This window comes from Takifugu flavidus, chromosome 6 (assembly GCF_003711565.1).
Source record: "Takifugu flavidus isolate HTHZ2018 chromosome 6, ASM371156v2, whole genome shotgun sequence".
Lineage (NCBI taxonomy): Eukaryota > Metazoa > Chordata > Actinopteri > Tetraodontiformes > Tetraodontidae > Takifugu > Takifugu flavidus.
The window spans coordinates 13522548-13544337 of NC_079525.1; the positions used below are offsets into that span (position 1 = coordinate 13522548).

The window sequence follows — 21790 nt, forward strand, 5'->3', positions numbered from 1 at the left end:
CATCCTCTCAGTTCGTTTCCCATTGGCTGATAACTAATACTCTGTTGTTCAGTACAAACCGAAGGGGATCGCAGCGCCAGGGCATTTTAGAGAGATAATTATTAATTCCAACCGCGGCATCTTCGTGTTGAGCGGCATTGGCGACGGCCGAATGCTTGGGCACCGCAAGCGCGGAGAGGATTTGTTTTCTGATCAACAATGTTAGCATTGCTAGCTAACTAGCCAGCGTTTCTCCTTCAGCTTCATGGGTCTCCACTCCTGAGTCTACCAGACTTGTGCTGGAGGCAGCAAAGCTTCTAAATTCATGCCATCGGCTAGGGTGGGTCGCTTTTACTTCGAATGTACATCTGATGTAGTCGAATTTAGTGGTTTATATGGAATAAATAACCTTGCGGTACACCGAAATACTAAGCTAGCCCACACATTATTATTGAGCTTTTAGCTGAGTGATTTGGGTAGCGCGTTTGCTAACGCGAGTATTTGTCCGGTGGCTAAGCTAACGTGTTGTCCAACCATCTGTTTTGTTAAAATGCATCAACGTACTTCTTGATTGACTTGCAGAACTCAGGACATGTTATGAGTGGGGCAAGTTGCAAGGCTAACGGCGCTGTCTACCCCGCCGCATCTGCAATGATGAACTCTGTTAAGAAGCCGAAGATGGAGCAGATTCAGGCCGACCATGAGTTGTTCCTGCAGGCCTTTGAAAGTGAGAACTCACTGCTCGCAAATTTAGGACTTTTCGTGACCACAATGAAAGCATTCCCCCGTTTTTATCTGCTTTAACTACCCCCCTTATGTTTCATGGAAGTTTATTGTCAGTGTTTGGTTTAATTGCGACACACTTTCTTGTTGACAATTATATCTCGCCAGGATTTTTGCGAGTCTGGATCTAAGTAAAACAACCTCCCATGTTTTAGCCAAGTTACAGTAATATAGTTGTGCAAAACGTGAAAATAAAAGGATTTATTTGGACTTTGCAAAGTTATTAACATTATAAAGTTCCCACACAGACCACATCAAACAACATCATAATGTTTTCCATATTTTTCAGAGCCAACGCAGATATACAGGTTTCTCCGTACAAGGAACTTGATTGCTGTAAGTTGTTATCTATAATCTACCTCTTGGTTCACCCGTTATCCCGCTGAAAGTCTAAAAGTATGTTTGTTTTCCACCCCCCACCCCTCTGAACCATTTTAGCCTATATTTTTGCACAGAACACTCACCTTCATGTCTCATCGAAACAGTAGAACAAATGCCAGAAGGTATGAAATTTGATGTCACACATTTGGGTTTTGTAAATATCAATTGTCTGAATTGGTATAAGGTAAAGATGTGATGCCGCTTTGGAAATATTAACAATGCCAGCTGTATTCATAATCACTTTGAGTATAGATTTATTTTCACTGACTTCACACTGTTCTTTTGTCTTTTTTCTCTCCCAGGAAAACATTTAAAGTGGATGATATGTTGCAAATGATAGAAAAGATGAAGGTGGAGCAGGATTCTCCAAGGTATATACAAAAAAAATGACTTGTTTTTAGCCAGCAAAATACCAGAGGGGCATTAACTGTACCTGATTATTACCCACCTCATCCTTTTTTTTTTTTTTTAGTTTACCTTCACATCTTCAGTTAACATTCACTGGGTTCTTCCATAAGGATGGTAAGCATTATTTCCTTTTACCTAAACATTCATGTCGTGTGTTTCTGTAAGCTGAAGCATTTAAAAGCCGGAGAAAACCAGTTAAAATCGTTTACACCTGCAAAGATGCACCTACTGGTGATACATTAACATCCACTGTTTGCTCATTCCTTTTTGCAATATAAAATAGTTCTTGAGGTCCATTTTTCATTCTGTAACTTTTGGGATGAGGAGCGTTAGATTTGTGCCGCATGTTAATAACATCCAAGCAGCTGTTTCGGATCGGCCAATATTTTGCATTTTATACAATTTGTGTGATCGGCCGTAGTGACTTAATTCACTGAGGTTTGTCGTTTTTCTCGGCGGCCCATTGCATAGATGGCTTGTGTCTCATCTGTGTCATTTTTTTCACATTTGTTTTGCTGTTGACGCTCGGTTCTCATCTGTTTAAAAGATATATAGATATATTGCTCCCTCGGGTAATCGGTTCCTGATCAGTTATCTGTTTATTTAAACTTTAGTCAGTGATTGGCCCCAGAAATACTGATTGTCTAAAGCATATTAATATCAGCTAATTTCTAACATTGTCCAGACTTTGGAAAATTCATAAAAACGCCTCAAAACTTATTGCAAAGCTCTCGCTAGAACAATTCTTTGCTTATCTTGTACCTTTTGTTGTCATCATACAGAAAAGCCATCTCAGAATACAGAAAATAAGCAAAATTCTGTGACTTTAGAGGTGCTACTTGTCAAAGTCTGCCATAAGAAACGCAAGGTAAAGTGGAATGTTGCAGAGGCAGCGCTTACGTTGAGCAGAATGCTCTATTTTACCCATGATCTTCAACTGCTCTTTATTTTTCCTTCCTTAGGATGTCAGCTGTCCTATTAAGCAAGTGCCTACAGGTAAAAAGCAGGTGCCTTTGAATCCTGACACTAACCATACCAAGCCTGGTTCCTACCCTTCCTTACTGGTCTCCAGCAATGAGTTTGAGCCTAGCAACAGCCACATGATTAAGTCCTATTCCCTCCTGTTCCGGGTGTCGCGCACGGTGGGCAGAGACGCCAATGGTTTAGTCAACGGGGAGGCCAACGAGAATATTGGTAAGAAGCCGACAGCAGTTCTGAACTGAGTATTCAACAGGAGCTTCCATTTTAAGTAAAGCCGGTCACAGAGTTGGGTGATAATTATACCAACTTGTTTTTATTATTCCTTTTCTTTTGTGCACAGATGTATCGGATACTCACACTCGAAAGAAGAGAAGTTCGTCCCACAGGGAGGAGGGGGAGACGACGGAGACTTATGTGGCGCAGATGACGGTCTTTGATAAGAACAGGTGGGTTTTTTGTTGCAGATGTTGGATCTTTTTCCCTTTCATGTCACCCACCGTTGTGAATCCAGAACGCTTTTTGACCACAGGAGGTTGCAGCTGCTGGATGGGGAATATGAAGTCTCAATGCAAGGAATGGAGGACAGCCCCATTAGCAAGAAACGAGCCACATGGGAAACCATTCTGGACGGAAAGGTAGTGGGTTCGCGTGCGGTTGAGCCTGTTGTGTGTCTTATATCCGCACGCCGCCACTCACCTCTTTTGGGTTTGATTCTCCCACAGAGGCTGCCGCCATTTGAGACGTTTTCTCAGGGACCCACATTGCAGTTCGTTCTGCGTTGGACAGGTGATACGAGTGGAAAGTCCAGCGCACCAGTTGCCAAACCTCTCGCTACTCGCAACTCTGACGGTCCCGGGCCCATGGAGACCAGAACCAGCAACCACCGAGCTGCCCTCATGAGTAAGGAATCCTGAATTAACATATGAATAAGAATATGAACAAACCTGATTTTTGAACGCGGAAAATTGATTTTGGGATTTTTCTGTCCTCTCCCTGTTCCCGTCAGCAGTGAAAGAGTCGGCCAGCACAGATCTTCAGACCAAGAGAGAGCAGGTGCAGTGCGAGCCGCAACAGAAGCTCCGTATATTTTATCAGGTACCTGAAAAGCAAGAATGCTCGGAAATTCAGAACCACTTTATCCCGGCTCTTCACGGGTTCCTCTTGGTTTAAGAGCTCAGACGCGACGGAGCTCTTGCACACCATCACATCCTAACTAAAGTGACCTGTTCTTGCTCAGTTCTTGTACAACAACAACACTCGGCAGCAAACGGAGGCCAGAGACGACCTTCACTGTCCCTGGTGCACCCTGAACTGCAGCAAACTCTACAGCCTGCTCAAACACCTCAAGCTCTCCCATTCCCGCTTCATCTTCAGCTATGTGGTAAGTCAACGGGTATAAAATACAAAGTGAACTGCATCAAATAGTCACCGATTCACAGCTGCTGGAGAACTCTTCTGGGCAGCAGTAACTTTTATTTATTCTGCAGCCTCACCCTAAAGGAGCGAGAATAGATGTTTCCATCAATGAGTGCTACGACGGCTCGTATGTCGGCAACCCTCAGGACATCCACAGTCAACCCGGCTTTGCTTTCAGCCGCAACGGCCCAGTGAAGAGGACCGCGGTGACCCACATACTGGTCTGCAGGTAGTTTAGTGGCCCCCGGGGTTTTAAAACCAGACGCAACCAATATCTAAGTCATTTAGATTTTATGGGCAAAGCTCGTGAAATCAAAGGTGAGGTTTCTTTTCCCCGTATCCACCAGGCCCAAAAGGACCAAACCGAGTCTTTCTGAATTCCTTGAAACTGAAGATGGCGAGCTGGAGCAGCAGAGGACTTACGTCAGCGGACACAACCGTCTTTATTTCCACAGCGACAGCTGCATGCCCCTCCGTCCCCAGGAAATGGATTTGGACAGCGAGGATGAGAGGGATCCAGAGTGGCTCAGGGAGAAGACTGCAACGGTGAGAAGATTTTCAAGTTGGTTTTCATTGCAGGGGATAAGCAAGTCTCTTTTTAGTGAATAATCCTTCTGGTCGGTTTAAAGACTGTCTGTGCCTGTTGCACCTGCAAGCGTCCGGTTTAGAATGATGGCGCTCAATGAAACTCCAGTGACAACTTGACATCATCGCGTTCCTTCTTTCACTTCCAGCAACTAGACGAGTTCACAGACGTCAACGAGGGAGAGAAGGAGGTGATGAAGCTGTGGAACCTGCATGTCATGAAGAACGGGTACGTTTGACCGGCCAATATGACCACACGGAGTAGATGTTTGAATGCTGGAATAAAACCAGTCCATTTTCTCTTTAGTTTCATAGCAGACAACCAGATGCACCAGGCCATCATGCTGTTCACCGAGAACCGCGGCGCTCACATCATCCGCCGCCACCTGTGTCGAAACTTCCTCTTGCATTTGGTCAACATGCACGACTTTAACCTGGTTAATACGGCCACCATCGACCGGGCCATGGCGCGTTTGCAACAGATCCAAGAGGATCTGAGGGGCACTGAGGAGGAGCAGGACCAGACTCTGGTATTGGCAGGAGCCTGCAACGGCAACTCCAGCGGGAGTAAACAGGGCAAGAGGACAAAAAGCACACTGACGGAGCCGTGAATGTGGCAGGATCTTTCTCTTCTTTCCAACCCTTTGGTGCTTCGATGCGTAGGACGACTGGTCACCGGAGGCTCTGACCCTAAGCAGGCCGGTGTACAAGGTAAAACAAGTTTTTGAAACTTGTAATTGAACCAAATATGAACAAACTATAAAGAAATGGCCCACAGCTAAACAAAGCAAGAATCTGAGGACTGAATCCTGTCAGCTGATGTTGTTTAGTAGATGCAGCTGAAGTCTCTGCCTTTTAGGAGTGAGTGTGAACAAGCTTTGGATGTCTGTTTTTTGTCTTTGTTCTAGAGTTTAACTGTCATGAAGACTACAGTTAAAACTGTAAATTTGTCATCCTTTATTTGTACACATATACGGTGTTCTTGTCAAAAATATTCTTTTAGCTGATTATTTTAGCACTTGTTTATTGTTTAGAAGGCTTTCTGAAACTGTTTAATTTTTAAATGCTCCACCAAATGTTAGAACCTGCTGTTAAGGAGTCTAGTTGCAGTTGGAAGTTTACATCCTTAACATAAATCATTAAATCTCTCCACTCCTTCACAAATGTCGGAGCTGTCAACATTTGTGCTTGTGTTATTTAACCTGTAAGTCACTAAATCACATTCCTGGTTGGCCAGAAGTTCAACTAGACTGAGGCGATTGTGTCTTTGTGCTACTTTCAGCTGATGTCACAGCTTTGAAAGCTTCTGATTGGCTAACTGATGAGTTGAGGGTTCCCAAGACATGCTAGTAAAAAAAAAAAAGAGCCACTTAAACTTCTGACCTACCTGGAAGGTGATGGGAGGGGAAAAAATAAGAGCTAAAATAAATCATTCTGCTGTTCCACCATTTAAAACTTATTGACAACCGGTCACTGTTTCTGTAAACTTGCAACACAACTACATAAACCTCTGTGCAACTTCTTCCGGTGCAGAATAAATTTATCACACATCTGTGGCTCCTGTGTATAGAGCAGGTACCTGTAAAATTCTGTTAGCAAATCAGGAATTCTCTTGTTTACCATGGAGCTGAAATGGGGAATAACCTGTGTTGGTGTAGTAACACACGCTGCCACAAGGTGGAGACGAGAGCTCTGCACTGCAGGGTCAAATGCAGCTTTTTGGATTTCACTTTTGTGAGTAACAAATTTGAATAAGTATATGTTAAGATGACATTACGGTAACAGGAAAGAAAATCTACCTGGCATCAGCATTTAGAGTATATAAAGATATTTGTAAAGCTTATTTTAGAACCAGTGGATTGTGGCTTTTGAGGGTAGGTGCCATGATAGTAGTAAACTTTGAAGCGTGGAGCCGGAAAATCCATTCAAAAATTCTTCGTTATCGCCCTTAAGCCTAATATAACTTCAGGAATGCCAGGGAATTCAACCTTTTTGAATATTTTATAGTTCACTGAAACAACCAGCAGTGTGTATTTTGTGTTGGAGTGCATGACAGTAAAGGTTGGAACTTGTTGCTCAACTTTTGGTTTTTAACACCAGTTGTGCAAACATGTAAACACGTCGAATGTGATGTGTTTCCGCTAATTAACAGGTTATCTTTTTCAAAGCAATACACTGTTTATTGGTTGACAGTTTTTCAGGTCCAATTTATGCCAAAGGGGAACACTTAAAAAAAAAAAAGTCTTGTTTTATGCATCCTTTACAGTAGGGAAAATTCAGAACTTTTTAAATTCTACCTTTTTTTCTTTTTTTGTAGAGAACACCTTATTTTATAAAGCACCCCTTTTGGTCAGCCACAGCGTCTTTTCTGCCCTGCGTAACGGTTTCTGTATTCATTCTGCAAACTTGTCAGAACACTCTTGAACTTTATGGACTGTACACTATTGCTTAGGGGATTTTTATATTTAAATAAAATAAATTTGGTCTTATTGCACCTGTCGTGTTCATTTGCTTCACCGTTTCCAGTAAAGACCATCGTCAAATTCAGCCATTTTGAATTTTCGGGGCATTTGTGCCATTTATACGAAGGATAAATAACCCATTTTTAATCATTTAAATACAAAATATTTCCAGATTTTTAAATAATCCAAACAATCCCAAATCTTTAAAACAACAAAAACAATCTTTAATCCTTTTTTTGCAACAGAATGTAACTGAGGGACCTCCTTTGTGGCTGAAGTGCTTGTTCGGTGCACCGTTAGTCCGGTGCGCCTGCTAGCTGGAGGATTCGCTGAGCAGTTCGTAAAAGGCCACCGCCTGGAGCAGAGCGTCGCAGAGCTCCTCTCCTTCCCGCCTGCCGCCCATCTGAAAATGATCCCTGTACTTCAACAGCAGCTCGGGGGGGAAATTTACTCTGGGAATCTTCTGAGTCACCGAATCCGTCATCAACTGCCGGACTGTCTGTGCGCCGCTGGTCCGCGACTCGCCCACCATGAGGCCAAAATGGCGTCCCACTCCGGTCCGCATCATGTTCAGAACTCTGCAAAAGGAAACATGGATGTGGTTCAACGTATTCAGAGCCTCTTGGAAACCTAATGTCTCCATCAATCTGCATTCAGCAATGAAGAATTTCTGCTAATGGAGCTGTGCCAGGACATCGTCAGAGCACTGTACCCTTGAGCAAGACATCAAACCTTTAAATGCTCAGTCAGGGGTGTGACCCTACCTCCCCCCCACATACAGCAGGACGGGCTCCAGCACCTTCTTCATCACCCCGAAAGGGATATAGCATTCAAGAAACTAAAACAAGTGGACCGATCCTTGTGAGGGGCAGGGACAGACACATGAGGGTGTGAACACTTTCCGTGCCTTTATCCTACCTGGGAGGGATATTGGAATCGGGTGGTGTGTTTCTTGGTTCTAACAAAGCAAACAGCATGGCCTCCACTGTCCTCATGTGAGCCATGATGGGGAAGAGCGCCGTGTTCTGCACCGAGATGGAGGGCTTTTCTATGATGTAGAAATCCGTTGAGGGGAGAAGCGACACAACTTCAGAGACCTAAATGTAGAAAAGGAGGTCGACTCAGAAACGTTCCCGGACCAAACTGGTTTCGACAGCACACTTTAAAACTGATGCTCACATCACTCAAATAGGCAGAAGCCAAATATGTTCCCCTGAAGAAATTGGGACAGTCAACCTGTTGCCAATCCAGCACCATCATCCCCCGGTTCACATGACTCCAGGCGATTTTATTCGTTCCACATACGACAGACACAATGGAACCGGCATCCTGCGTAAACAGACAATAACATACAAACCACTATCTTCATATCGTGGATTAAACCTGTGGAAGACAGACATTCAACATGAGCAGAACCTCACCTCTAACCAGGACCTGTCGACCTCTGGCCTGATGAATTTGGCCAGACTGATCTTCACTTTTTTTTCCTTTTTAACGGGATTGAGGATGGATTGGAAAACCGTGACAGCGCTTTTGTGCTTCAGCAGCGGCACATTCACCAAACTCTCCAGGGTTTTGAACGGTCCGTGTTTTGTTCTGTACTCCACAATACTGAGCGACTTTCGGCCTCTCAGGAGCTTGACGCCGGCCAGTTCCGAGGGTGTGGCGGTGTTGAGCAGGTGGAGGATGACCTCTCGCTGCTCGGAGGTATAGTAAGCATCCAAGGGCCTGTTGTCTTCTTTGCAAGCCGTCGTGCTGGAAAGGAGTGTGGATTCCAGCGTTTCAAAGCCTGCCACGGGAACACGAGCCCGCCAGCAACATGTGCACTGCAGATAGCGCGGCTCACGCTCCGGGAGAGAGCAGGACGTAGGACGGCGAAACAAACCCGACGGTCCACCATAGTTTTCTGCAGAGAAAACACCACATGCATTGTGGAATTGAACGGCTAATATAAACTAACTCGGGGAAACAGTAACGGACTTTGCGTATTACATATCAAACTGTGCAGAGTAAAGAAAATGGGTCAATTAGTACCCTGATATATTGAAGTTAGCTTATTTTTGTGGATCCATGTTCAAGTATACGGACAGCTAGTCAGGCAAGTACTTACTTTGGTGTGTGACAAACCAAAGAAATCTTCTGGCAAACAACATCGCAGATAACCGATAAATAATCGATTGTTTAGCTAAGACATCATAGACATCATGCTTAGCCAACTTCGTCCTTTGGCTATGGTCCGTCAGTTATATCCATCCGGCCAGCTACGGCGACACTTCAAAGGGTTCCGGGTTTTCTTTTTCTACTGGCCCAAAAAAAAAATGTTTACAGTTCCATGCATTCCTGACTTAAAATACTGAAATACTGATGGGTTTTTTTCTGTCTTGGGAAAATATATGTATTTTTAGAAAAATGTATTTAACATATAAGCGCCTCAAAATACGTTGCTGTAATTATCCAAATAAATGTGTAAGTTCCTTTTTGAAGTCCAACAGTATTACAACTACTATGTCACAATAGTTTAGAAAGTTGTAGAATATAGCACAAAGTGGCATATAGGTGAAATGTGCATCTGCAAATATGGATACAGCCTTTCAAGTGCTGAATTAACCCAAATGTAAACCAAATTTTCTATTATGGGTTGCTGAATCTGTTTAGGATATTTAAAAAGGGATCAACATTTCATAAAAGCAATAAAAAAAAGATATGGGAAAAAGCACATTTTTAAATAGATCTTGTGATTTTTGCACTACTAGACACTCTTCTAACTAGGAAATTTTGTCAGATTATCCATTGTGATTGACAGAATATCGCTCAATCCAGAAAACGCATCTCTTTTTTTTCCTTCCATGTTGGTATCACCCACATCAGGCAAACTCCAAATTCTATTTATGAATCTTTCACCCTGTGATTGTACGTCAATCACCCTTTTACACAATGAGACCCGTTTCACTTCCTTTCGCTGTTATTTCTGGACCTCTGCATTTCTGTGCAGAACAATAAACTTCATGGTGTGGTGCTGGTAAGAGGAAACACTGAGGCTGAGCGGCATACCACTAAAAAGAAATTGTGATTTTTACCTGCTGCGGGGCTCCCTAGCATTAATGTGTGGACTCAATATGGAGTTTTTTTCTGGCAGCTCTTTTGTTTTGATTCCAGCATCTGTCTGACAACTTTCACTTATGGCCAATCTGGAAAGAAATAACAAAATCCTGTTTGATTTGGTGCGACAGCCAGGTAACAATGTTTGTGCTGACTGTGGAGCTCCTGGTAAGTACCCTCACAAATATTTTTAGCATTAGATTCAGATTCAGATTCATGTCCTTTATTGTCCCACATGGGGAAATTTACAGCGCAACCACAGCAAGAGCACGCAGAGAAAAATAAGATAAAATCGAATAGAATAGAATTTGGAATATACAAAGAGGATGTATATTTACAATAATCCAGGTAAATGGATACTCAGCCCCTGTATACCTGTACATAGTAAAGAGGGTTATTACAATATACATATCAGAATATATAATATTCAGATTGTGCTAGCGGGTGTTATGTTTATTGTGCAGTCTGACAGCAGCCGGCAGGAAAGATTAAATATGTTCTTTTTAGCATTATGATAGGTTTAAAAGTCAATGATGATTGTGTGTGTGTGTGTGTGTGTGCGTGTGGTGTTGTGGTGTGTGTGTGTGTGTGTGTGTGTAACACAGGGATTTTCAATACAAAACAACTACACAAACAGGCATGTGTAAAGTGATGTTTATAGCCACGCCATGTTTTATAAAAGCTTTTATTGGCGGAAGAGATGGTGCAACCTCCATGTTCCTCTTGTAAGCAGCCAGCATTTCTGTAAGAGCAAAATACAGCAAATGTTCCACACTGTTTTTAGTCTTTTTAAGTAGAGTCCAGTCGTTTATGGTACCGATCCGGACCTGACACGTTCATTCTGCACCTACCACCCTCACGCTATCGACATGTTGTGATCACAGATCCTGACTGGGCCTCATACACTCTCGGCATCTTTGTGTGCCTGAACTGCTCAGGGATTCATCGTAATCTGCCGGCCGTCAGCAGAGTGAAATCCATACGTTTGGACCACTGGGAAGACTCTCTCGTTGAGGTTTTGCTTTGAGTTTGTACACTGAACAATTAGTAAAGATTTTGACTTGTGCGTTATGCTATTTTACATTTGCATGGTCTTTGCTAATCTTAAAATCTTATCTTAAAAGGTACTTTCCATACTTCCGTGTATTCTCTGTCACTTCACACATAGACTCTTGAAAGCATAGGGAAAAAATATCTGAACTACTGTACTGGGTGTTATAAACATGCTTAGACAACTGGTGAACCTTTTTTTTCTTTTCTTTCGTCCACAGTTCATGCGGGAAAGGGGAAATTCTAAAGCCAGAGCCTTTTTTGAGAAATGTGTCCCCACGTTCATCTACCGGCCGCAACAAAACGACTGCATGTGAGTGGCTGTCAGAACTCTTCGGAGCATCGTCCACGAGAACATGGGGAACACTATTCTATCCATAAAGTTTTTGGGGGGTTGGTGTATGTTTTTATTTTTAGAGTTCTTAAAGATCAGTGGATCCGCGCCAAGTACGAAAGAAGAGAATTCACTGGCGAAAGTAACCACCAGCAAGTTTATTGCTCAGGTCATTATGTTGAATTATAGTATTTTATATATATATATATATTTGCCTGCAATGCAGCTTAATTGCTCTTTGTTCCTCACATTGGTTTCTTATCCAGACCTGTTTGAGGTGACACTGTGGAAAAAAAGCAAAGACAACAAGCAGTTTTTTAAAAGGAGGTTTCTTCTGTCCAGGAAAGACTTCACCCTCAGATACTTCATTAAGGGAGATGTGAGTTGTGCCTCTCACGTGTTGTGGATCACTCTCCGCTTAAGTCTAATATCTGAAACCATTCTGCCACCCAACCAAGTCCAAGGTTCCCAAAACTGTCATCTCCATGAAGGACCTGAACGCAGTGTTCCAACCGGAGAAGATCAGCCACGCTCACGGTCTGCAGATCTCCTACCTGCACGGCGAACAGATGAGGAATCTCTTTGTTTATCACGAGGACGGATACGTGAGTCTTTATTTTCTTTAGCTGGGAGCAAAAACAGCTGCGTTGGACATCTGTTTTGAATTTCTGCCTCGGTTGAAGGGAACACCGAAGTTCTAATTTGCTGCATTCCAGGTAATTGTGTCGCTGTTCAGCGCCATCAGGGCAACCCGCCTTGCATACCTGCAGAAGAAGCATCCCGCTCTTCATGTCGATGACGTGAGGCAGCTTTTTCCAGTGTGTTGCTGGTGGGAATTGATGTTTTTTTAACCATGTCAGCGTTTTTCTTTCTTGCAGTTACTTCCTCAAATAACCCGGCAGTGCCTGAAGGAGGGCTACATGGAAAAAACCGGGCCGACAGTAGGTCAACAATCTGCTCATGCAGGGCAATTTATTTGCTGTTGTTATATCTGAGGTCAACTCTCTGTGTTTGTGTGCTTTCAGCAACGGGAACCATTCAAGAAGAGGTGGTTCACACTGTGCTCAGTGAACAGAAAGCTTATATATTATAAAACTCCACTGGTACATTATACCTAGATTGGTTGGAAATCTGTTTTTAAAATCAAATGCAGGGTTGAATAGTTGCTGATGCGTTATTTCTTTTCGACAGGATGCTGTAGAATTGGGAGCCGTCTTCATCGGCACAGAGAATCATGAGTACTCTGTTTCAGAGAGTACCAGCAAGGGCATGAGAGGAGGGCGCTGGCAATGTGGCATCCGGCTCCAAACACCCGCGAGGCAGTTTGTCTTCAAGTGTGAGCAGGAGCAGGATCAGAGAGAGTGGCTGGAAGCCTTCAGAAAAATCATTGCCCAGCCCATGACCTCAGAGGATTATGCTAGTAAGACATTATTCATACATACATTCATACCTGACATGCAGCTGTTTGGTTTTGGAATCAAGGCCCTGACATTTTTGTTGTTTACTGTATTGTAGATGAAGCCAGCTGGAGAAGGGGGAAATGATTGGTTCTGCCTGCTGGTTTGCAGTGGTTTAAGATGCTAGACTTGTTCTGCTGGTTTAACATCACTGAGCATTAACTTACAGTGAAAGCCTGGTTCGGACAGACCCCAGCATCCCAGCATCTTTATCTTTGTAAAATTGTATTTCATAAAATAAAATGCAAAATGAAATTCAATAAAGTTATCCTTCAACGTGATCCCGTAGAGAAATGGATGGATGGATGGATGGATGGACGGACGGACGGACGGGCAGGTTTTTTTCTTGCGCGTTGCACGTGCTTACATAGCTGGGAAAACACAGTCAAGACGTCTCATTTGGTGATTTTTTTGTGCTACCATTATAGTGCTTTTACACCACACAACCGAACCTACCTTGAAGTTTTTAATCTTTATACACATGCGTTTTGTTATTTGATTTGTAAGTGTAGTTTTAGCCGCCTTCGTTAGCGAACGACCGCTTTTTAAATCCCGTGTAAGAGCTCTGTTTTCCTTACAGCGTCAGACGATCTTTGCAGTCAGCTGCAACAGAGGGGCGTGGCCAAAACGCCCTCGCTTGCTAGCTGCCGCCTGCTTCCGGTCGAGTTTGTGTGAAGAAGATTAGCTGGGCGAAAACGTCCGCGGCCGCAGATTGTGACAAGTTGGCGAAATATTGTCAGTACGTTCCGTTAGTGTCGAGAATACCCGATGCGGCTTGTAATTTCGGCGTTAACGACTGCACCGAATTAGCAAAAAACCCAAGCTCCGATGCGAACGTAGCAAGGGAAAGAAGCCAGTGAGAGCCTACTGGCTGCATCCTTCATCCCGACAGGAGCATAAATGTTACACCAATCCCAGTTTACCCAGTTCACCCAGTTCGTCAACGCTGGAGAGAATGCGCAAAGACGTGAGGATATTATTAGTGGGAGAGCGTAAGTAAAAATGCCATAGAAATGAGCACAGTGGGATTGTCTTCAGTAAATTCTCCTTAGATTCGGGCGTTCAGTGATGCTACCAGCCACAGGATGCTGACAAACGGTTTTTGTGAAGGAGAATCTAGCTGACGTTTCCTTCTCATTGCTTTTCATCAGTGCAGAGTAATTTCACCATCTCTTTAACACCTGGCGGTCCATTAGACCTGTGCATTCTAAGTGGTAGATCCAGCCATCAAGATGACTCCTGAAGGCCTCAGTGATTCATTTGGGCTGAGATCTTCTGGAGAACCTTCCTCGATTGCACACTTGTCTTTTTGTCTGTCAACAGCCAAAGTTGGGAAGACGTCTCTCATCATGTCCCTGGTCAGCGAGGAGTTCCCCAACGTGGTACGGGAAGTGTGAAAATGTACTGGTTGAAGATGTAATGACTCTCCTCATTCGTTCTCCATTCATTTGTTGAATCGAGGTTCCCTATCGAGCTGAGGAGATCACCATTCCTGCTGACGTCACGCCCGAGAGGGTCCCCACACACATTGTGGACTATTCAGGTACTTTTGAAACATGTATTTCTTTTACTTTGCAGACCTCTAAAAGTAAAGGCCACACTTTGGACAGGTTTTTTTCTTCTGTTTTCTTCCAGAAGCAGAACAGACCGACGAGCAGCTGTTTCAGGAGATCAACAAGGTCTCTCCTTGTGCATTGATGTTAATATTTACAGCACTGCTGAGCTCAGCTAAAAACCCTGTTGATCTGTCTCACAGGCAAATGTGATTTGTATTGTCTACTCCGTTAACAACAAGAACTCCATAGAAAAGGTTAGTTGTCTTTCTTGAATTGACATAATTCTGTTCTTAGTAGCTGCATTGTATGTTTGCATTTTCATGTTTAATCATTTGGTCTTTCCCAGGTGGTCAGCCACTGGATTCCCCTCATCACCGAGAACACAGACAAGGACAGCAGGTGTGAGAGAACGTTAGCTCCTATGCACTGATATGCTGCACCGATTCTCCCCGTTTTAAAGCAATGAATTCCTTCTGTTCATCTTTATTGTTGCTTTACAGTTTGAGTCATGCATTGATGGGATGTGCTTAAAATCTTGTGCCCAGGGTTCCTCTCATCCTCGTTGGGAATAAATCAGACCTGGTGGAACATAGCAGCATGGAGACCATCCTGCCAATAATGAACCAGTACAGCGAGATAGAAACCTGCGTGGAGGTGAGACCTCTCAATCTAACGCAGACGCGTGCTTAACACATCATCGGGGGCTGATGTAAAATATAAACTGCTGCTTATAACGAGGAAGAAACATCATTTCAGCCATAACTGCAAAGTGGAAGTGTTTAAGGTGCAAAGAGGAACAGCAAACCTTCGTGTTGTTGGAGTTTTTTTTAGGTTTATCTGACACTTATACGATGACGTATGGGACTGTGTTGTTATGATGAAGTGTTAATACCGTGCACGGTCTCTACCTGACACGTGGCCGTCCGTGTAAAGGTATCATTTTATTGTACGTCGAAGCATCAATTATAAAACGGGGTACTCTTCAGAATGACCGTTACCTCCCATCACCACAGCGCCTAATTAGACCAGCCATCTTGCTCAGACAGACTTTGTGTGTTAATACCCTGTCTCGGCCTGACTAAGCTCACATGCACATGCTTGCACCCTTTGAATGGGAAACACCGAATACGCACGTACGCACGGTTATATAAGAAGTGTCGGCAACACTTTCCCACTACACCCGCTGACGTTCGCAGGTCTCAACAGGGTCCAGACTAAAAATGTCTCCCATCTTTCTGTGTCTCACCGTCCACCTACAGTAGCTCTGCTGTGTTGTTGTAAACTCCATGTTGACTGCCTCTAATTTGTGTCGCCAGTGTTCAGCCAAAAACCTGAAGAACATCTCTGAGCTATTTTACTACGCTCAGAAAGCAGTCCTGCACCCTACGGGCCCTCTGTATTGTCCAGAGAAGAAAGCCGTAAGAGGATAAATACAGCCTCTGCAACACTGTTGTTGTCAGCTTGTGTAGTGTTACCAGGCGTGTGTGAACCTTGACCTTTGTTGTCTCTATGCCAGATGAAATCCCTGTGTGTAAAAGCCCTGAGTCGAATCTTCAAAGTGTCGGACTTGGACAATGACGGGACACTCAACGATAATGAGCTCAACTTTTTCCAGGTGAGCTGACGTCTGTCGTTGATGGAAAGCTTAACACGAGGCTTTCGTGGTCACCGTGACGATGGCGATATTATGTCTGATGGTTGTCAGAGGACGTGCTTCAACTCCCCGCTGGAGCCTCGCGCGTTGGAAGATGTGAAAAATGTGGTCCGGAAGAATCTGAGTGAAGGCGTGTGTAACGATGGACTCACCCTCAAAGGTACAAGAGTGTGGACGTGTCCCGCTCTTAGATATAGTGTAACCACAGTGTGCGTTTGTGATGTCCCTGTGCAGGCTTCCTCTTCCTCCACACCCTGTTCATCCAGCGGGGGCGCCATGAGACCACCTGGACCGTGCTGAGGAGGTTTGGTTATGACGACGACCTGGAGTTAAACCAGGACTACCTCTTTCCCCTGTGAGTCCGTGTGCATGATCTCTTTTCTAGGCCTCAGTGTTTTCGAGATCTACTGCGTCACATGTGGTTATGTGTAGGTTGAAAATCCCTCCAGACTCCACTACAGAGCTCAACCACAATGCCTACCTCTTTCTCCAGAGCGTCTTTGACAAACATGACAAGGTAAGATCCCAGACTCCCATTGCAAAGACCAACACTGATCACCTGCTGAGTGGTTTTAAGGTCTTGTCAGTGGTGAGGGATTGACAGGAGATTTAGCCGTGAGATTAGGATGAAAGTCAAAGAGTATAAATGGCAGCTTGCGCTCACTGAAATGAGTCTCAGCTGTGCACGTAGGGGGAGTTCACTCTGCTAAACAAGAGTCGATCCAAATAACTGACAAAACAAATTTTGATATATATATTTTTTTAAATGGCTGAGTTGACCAAACACCACATTTTGTGTCTATCAGGACCAGGACTGTGCCTTGTCACCAGAGGAGCTTGCAGACCTGTTTGATGTGTTTCCCTACATGCCCTGGGGTGCAGATGTCAATAACACAGTTTGCACTAATGAACAGGGATGGATCACCTATCAGGGATATCTGTCCCAGTGGACGTAAGTCATCAGAAGTTCAAGGCACTATGAAAGATTTGAAACTCTGGCTCCCCCTTGTGGTGTTTCTAAAAAAAACATGTTCATGTGTTTGAAATGTAGATACGTATAATAAAGCTTCTTATAACCAAATTTGAATCACATTGCAGTAGAGATATAAGACAAAAAGCATGCCTGATGGTTTTGTCAGCATAAATACCTTGATCTAAACCCAAGACATTAAAACTCAATACTCGAGGGCCCCTACCCGGCCAGGTTTTCTGACTGGCCAGGCAGAAAACGGTTTCCAACAAGGCAGGTGAGAACCCAGGTAAAAGAGCTATCTACCTAGTAGGTCAGAAAACCCATTTGGGTTGTGGCCCCCAGAGGACTAAGATTCGACGCCCCTGCTACCATGTTACCTTTTAAGAAAATTATAAAGAGATAAAACCCCTAAAATGTCCAGTTAAGTGTGGCTGTCTTGTTCTGCCACGTTTTTTTTTTTTCTACAGGTTGACCACATATCTGGATGTGCAGCGATGCCTGGAGTATTTGGGTTATCTTGGTTTCTCAATAATTGCTGAGCAGGAGTCCCAGGCGGCAGGAATCACAGGTGAGTCGTACTTCCCCAACTGTGTAACTCGTTAAAGCTCTAGCGTCACTCGCTGGCTCCTTTTGGTTGAGCGACTGCAGCCATGTGTGATTCACAGCAGCAGTAGAACCTGATGGATCTTTGTGTCCACGCTGCAGTGACCAGAGACAAGAAGATCGACCTGCAGAAGAAGCAGACGCAGCGCAGCGTGTTCCGCTGCAATGTTTTCGGTGACGGCGGCAGTGGAAAGAGCAGCTTCCTTCAAGCTTTCCTAGGGAGAAACCTCACAGTAAATGCCAATAATCACCACTAATTATGTTTGCACTCTATCGCTAAGTGAGTTAAAAACATAAAGGTTCTGCCTCTTATATCTGGTGCTTATTGGGTCATTTAAAGTTTGTTTTTCCATCATGGTGAGATTCATGTTATTGTCATTAAAATCTGTTTATGTCTCTTCACAGGACCAAAAATTAATTAAAGAGGAGCACAAATCCTACTATGCCATCAATACCACATATGTTTACGGCCAGGAGAAGTACCTTCTTGTGAGTATCAAATAGGCCTTGAATGTTGTTAACTGTCTAACTAAATGCGCATGTTATTCTCCTCTCAGCTCCACGAAGTCTTCCCAGACTTTGACTACCTGTCTGACGTGGATCTGGCCTGCGACGTCGTCTGCCTGGTGTACGACGTCAGCAACCCGCATTCCTTTGAGTACTGCGCCAACGTCTTTAAGGTAAATCCGTCCCTGGTGAGCAGGTTCATGAGCAGAGGTTATGGAAGGGTTTTAGCCCGCTTCTGTTGTCTCTCTGTCCCAGCAATACTTCTTGGACAGTAAGACTCCCTGCATGATGATAGCGGCAAAGTCGGACCTGCCAGAGGTCAAACAGATGTTTGGCTGCAGTCCTCTAGAGTTTTGCAGGAGGTACAGGATGCCTCCGCCTCAGTCCTTCACCTGTAACACGGCAGCAGCACCCAGCAGAAACATCTACACCAGGCTCACCACGATGGCCATGTACCCGTAAGTAGGGAGGATCTGCTCCAACCAAAATACTCCCAAATGGTGCTCCTCCAGATTCCCCGAGTCTCTAATTGTTCTGGTTATATTAGAAGGAAGAGCGATGAATGTAGAGATAAGAGACAAAGAAAAGCGAGTTGAGCTACAACATGGTGGGATCGCTCTGGTCCCCCTGGTTTGTTTTTGTTTCAGAGTTTCTGCCTCTTTTTTCCCCCACCTTATTTAACAGGCACCTTCCTCAAATATGCCTCTGTGACCAACATTCAGCCCAGTTTAAACAGAGCGCTTGTGTTCTGTGTCCCGTTTTTCTCTGCAGCCACGCCCGACTGCGCTGCATGTGCACTTGTAACCGCTGCACCTTCTGCTTGTGTCAGAACTTTCTCAACTCTGAGCTGCTGCAGATGGTCAGGGCCAAACTCTCCACTGTCCTGCTCAGAAGGTGCTCATATTAACCCCTCAGTCTCTAAACCCCTCATCATTCTTCCATCCAGTAATGTTTTATTTGAGTTCAGCTAGTTTTTTTCCTCCCCCAATAATTCTTTCATTCTCTCTTCCAGCCAATTATGACTTTTTTTTTTTAAATGTCTTTTTCCTGCTCTGGTTAAAATGTATACATTGCTCTTCTGTCTCAGCTCTCCCACTCTAATATCACCTCCCTCATGACTGTCTTTTTCTACTCTTCTGTATCTATTCAGGCTCCATCTCTGCTCTGTTGCCAATATTTTCCCCCCTTTCTCCATTGAGTGACTTATAAATAGACATTTTCATGATCTCTCTCCCATGTGGCCTCTTGTGTTTATCTCTCTCTGGCTCCTCTGTGTTTAACAGACATATGAGCCCAACAGACCTGAAGACTTCCACCTTCTGGCTGAGAGCGAGCATGGGCGCCACAGTGTTTGCTGTGTTGGGCTTCGCCATGTACAGAGTGCTGCTCAAACCACGGTGATGCCTGAGCCCCAATATCCTTGCAACCATCTTCTCGTGTTCACTGGTGTTCAGATTTTTAATTTAACCTTAACTTCTCCATCCTTTGTTCCTTTCTCCTCCAAAGATTTTTTTTTTACTCCAATTACAACATGCTTTATTTATGTTCAGGCAAAATGATATCTATATTTTATAATACAAACCAGAATACGCTGCTAATGAGCCATGAGTGACTGGAGTGAGTTCCATTTTAAGATAGTATCTTTGGCTGTTTGCTAACCGAAATGGGAAAAGTGATGTAAGTTCCACAATAGTGTTTAAGCTTTTCTAAAACGGACTGATGTAAATTATGTAGATTATCTAATGTATATGTTTCTCCAAATGGATTCACACTCAGAATGGAAGGGGAATGGAAGGGCATCGGCTAACCAGTGGGATCAGGAACTCGCGCCAGTGTGCAGTGATGACAGAGAGTGTTTGGTCTTATTTTACTGTTTCTAAATCTGAGCGGATGGCTGTTTGTGGATATTCCATCTACTCTTTCTCATGTCTTCCTCGATTCTCCGTGCTTTGTAAAGAAAATCGGCCGGGAGTAATTAACCAACAAATGTTCATTTAAGTTATAGCGTTGGTTTGTTGGCAAAAGATGCAATTTCATGACTCGTGCAGCTTTCCAAAGAATAGAAGTTTAAGTTTGCTGTCTAATGTTCACTCATCCCTGCTTCTTACGTTTACAATAAATATCTGTTACATCTGATGTAATAAAGTAATTATTTGTATAGAAATAAATGAAAGAATTGAAGGAAATGTTAGTTTTGCCGGAGGGAGAGAAAAATTCGTGTAAAATCCGAATGACCACCAGGGGGCAGTATTGCTTAGCAGAAAAAATCTAGTTTTAGCGTATTAGTGCTACAAAAAGGTATCTTCGACATCATTCAGACCAATACATTTCACACATTCATGAAAATAGATATTTAAAATTTTTACTCTTAGTGTTGTGGTCTATGGGTTGGAAAATTTTGGGTGCATGTTTTTCGAGAGCTACCTAATTTGGTGGTTTCATAGGGTTGTGGGGGGATTTTTCTTGTTTTCATCTTGTCCAAATCCTATTTTAGACTGGCACGCTTTTTTTCTTGAGAAGCAATCAAGAAGCTTGCTGGCTGTGTGGGGACGGTGAAAGGCAGCGGTTATTAAATTTGTGGCGTTCCCAGAAAGCCTGTATTTTCTCATCTGAAGCCGTCTGCTGCGGCGGTGCTGTCGAGACATTTGAAGCCTGGCTGGTTCTCTCTAATGAGCGTCTGTAATTATGTGAGACAGTCACTGTACCAGGAGCCAAACAACCATGAAAGTCAAAAGTGAAGTCAATTTTCTGTGACGATATCTCTGTGAAACTCTGCAAAGCTGTCTGTGTTATTAGTTGCTATCAGCATTCTGATGCATTGGCCCAGCTGGAGCTGGTTTGATACATCTGTCGGACTCAAAAGCACAATGATTAGAAAAAAAGACCTCAGTGGTGATCTCAGAAACTTCATTATTGGTCTGATGGGGTCAGAAGCTATTTAGAGTAGTAAATTAAGTAGAAAATAAAATGACCACCAAAAAGCATAAAGGGAAACTCTTCAATATTCTGGGCAATACAGGTGTATTATAGGAAGTTTGACCTTCTAGATGACTTTGACCCAGGTGTTCCACCAATCAGCAGCCCTGGGTTCCTCTCAGCAGTTGCCTAGAACTCTGAAAATCCAAACCATTGATGCTCACAAAGCCAGAGAAGGTTAGAAGAAGATAGCAATATGAAATGGTGGTTTTCTGGAGCAGCTGAGGTCAACATAAGGTCTGGAAGATCGAAGAATATATCAGAGTGGCTCTTAGGAGTGTTTGTGAAGCAAGTCAGAACCTGTGAGTGACTGCAGAAGACTTCTAAGATCTGGCAGAACCTGGAGTTGTGGTTCAGTGTTCATCTGTTGAGCAGCACCTGCACTAATATGGCCTTCATGGAAGGGTCTTCAGGGGACACTTGCTCCTGTCTTCACCAGAAAATTCAGCATCAGAGGTTTATAGAAGGACATCTTGACAAGCCTGGTGCATTTTGGGAACAGGTCCTGTGGACTGGTGAGGTTCCGATAGAACGGTCTCAAAGAGCAAAGGAGTGTTTGGAGGACAAAGGTGAAGGTGAGATGGAG

The 21790-nt window shown here is 43.8% G+C and overlaps 4 protein-coding genes across 8 annotated transcripts; 3 read left to right on the forward strand and 1 right to left on the reverse strand.

Moving 5' to 3' along the window:
- Positions 1 to 32: 32 nt before the first annotated feature.
- Positions 33 to 7027, forward strand: suz12b (SUZ12 polycomb repressive complex 2 subunit b). 2 transcript variants are annotated; one of them, XM_057034597.1, is made up of 17 exons: positions 33 to 319; positions 562 to 706; positions 1052 to 1098; positions 1201 to 1265; positions 1446 to 1514; positions 1616 to 1665; positions 2334 to 2419; positions 2514 to 2745; positions 2873 to 2978; positions 3062 to 3167; positions 3255 to 3432; positions 3539 to 3627; positions 3770 to 3913; positions 4020 to 4177; positions 4296 to 4494; positions 4683 to 4762; positions 4841 to 7027. In XM_057034597.1, the coding sequence occupies exons 1-17, from the start codon at positions 305 to 307 to the stop codon at positions 5142 to 5144; spliced, it is 2073 nt and encodes a 690-aa protein (XP_056890577.1). In that variant the 5' UTR covers positions 33 to 304; the 3' UTR covers positions 5145 to 7027. The 2 variants fall into 2 exon arrangements, with proteins under 2 accessions (XP_056890577.1, XP_056890578.1); XM_057034598.1 differs by having other exon boundaries at positions 3542 to 3627.
- A 170-nt stretch (positions 7028 to 7197) lies between these two features.
- On the reverse strand, positions 7198 to 9247 carry tefm (transcription elongation factor, mitochondrial). Its single transcript, XM_057034620.1, has 5 exons — positions 9106 to 9247; positions 8417 to 8901; positions 8175 to 8324; positions 7914 to 8092; positions 7198 to 7573 (listed from the first exon to the last, which is right to left on the reverse strand). The coding sequence occupies exons 1-5, from the start codon at positions 9146 to 9148 to the stop codon at positions 7309 to 7311; spliced, it is 1122 nt and encodes a 373-aa protein (XP_056890600.1). The 5' UTR covers positions 9149 to 9247; the 3' UTR covers positions 7198 to 7308.
- Positions 9248 to 9924: 677 nt separating this feature from the next.
- On the forward strand, positions 9925 to 13216 carry LOC130526740 (arf-GAP with dual PH domain-containing protein 2-like). The gene is made up of 11 exons (XM_057034619.1): positions 9925 to 10262; positions 10979 to 11109; positions 11366 to 11457; positions 11562 to 11647; positions 11745 to 11857; positions 11937 to 12083; positions 12195 to 12278; positions 12357 to 12419; positions 12504 to 12581; positions 12670 to 12898; positions 12994 to 13216. The coding sequence occupies exons 1-11, from the start codon at positions 10175 to 10177 to the stop codon at positions 13020 to 13022; spliced, it is 1140 nt and encodes a 379-aa protein (XP_056890599.1). The 5' UTR covers positions 9925 to 10174; the 3' UTR covers positions 13023 to 13216.
- A 223-nt stretch (positions 13217 to 13439) lies between these two features.
- On the forward strand, positions 13440 to 20364 carry rhot1b (ras homolog family member T1). Of its 4 annotated transcripts, none has more exons than XM_057034599.1 (20): positions 13447 to 13902; positions 14259 to 14317; positions 14397 to 14478; positions 14571 to 14614; positions 14692 to 14745; positions 14838 to 14890; positions 15037 to 15145; positions 15808 to 15909; positions 16008 to 16106; positions 16197 to 16305; positions 16380 to 16500; positions 16578 to 16662; positions 16952 to 17097; positions 17586 to 17686; positions 17824 to 17954; positions 18127 to 18210; positions 18279 to 18401; positions 18484 to 18686; positions 19000 to 19122; positions 19512 to 20364. In XM_057034599.1, the coding sequence occupies exons 1-20, from the start codon at positions 13836 to 13838 to the stop codon at positions 19627 to 19629; spliced, it is 2013 nt and encodes a 670-aa protein (XP_056890579.1). In that variant the 5' UTR covers positions 13447 to 13835; the 3' UTR covers positions 19630 to 20364. The 4 variants fall into 4 exon arrangements, with proteins under 4 accessions (XP_056890581.1, XP_056890582.1, XP_056890579.1 ...); XM_057034600.1 differs by having other exon boundaries at positions 13453 to 13927; XM_057034601.1 differs by lacking the exon at positions 19000 to 19122 and having other exon boundaries at positions 13440 to 13902.
- Positions 20365 to 21790: the final 1426 nt, after the last annotated feature.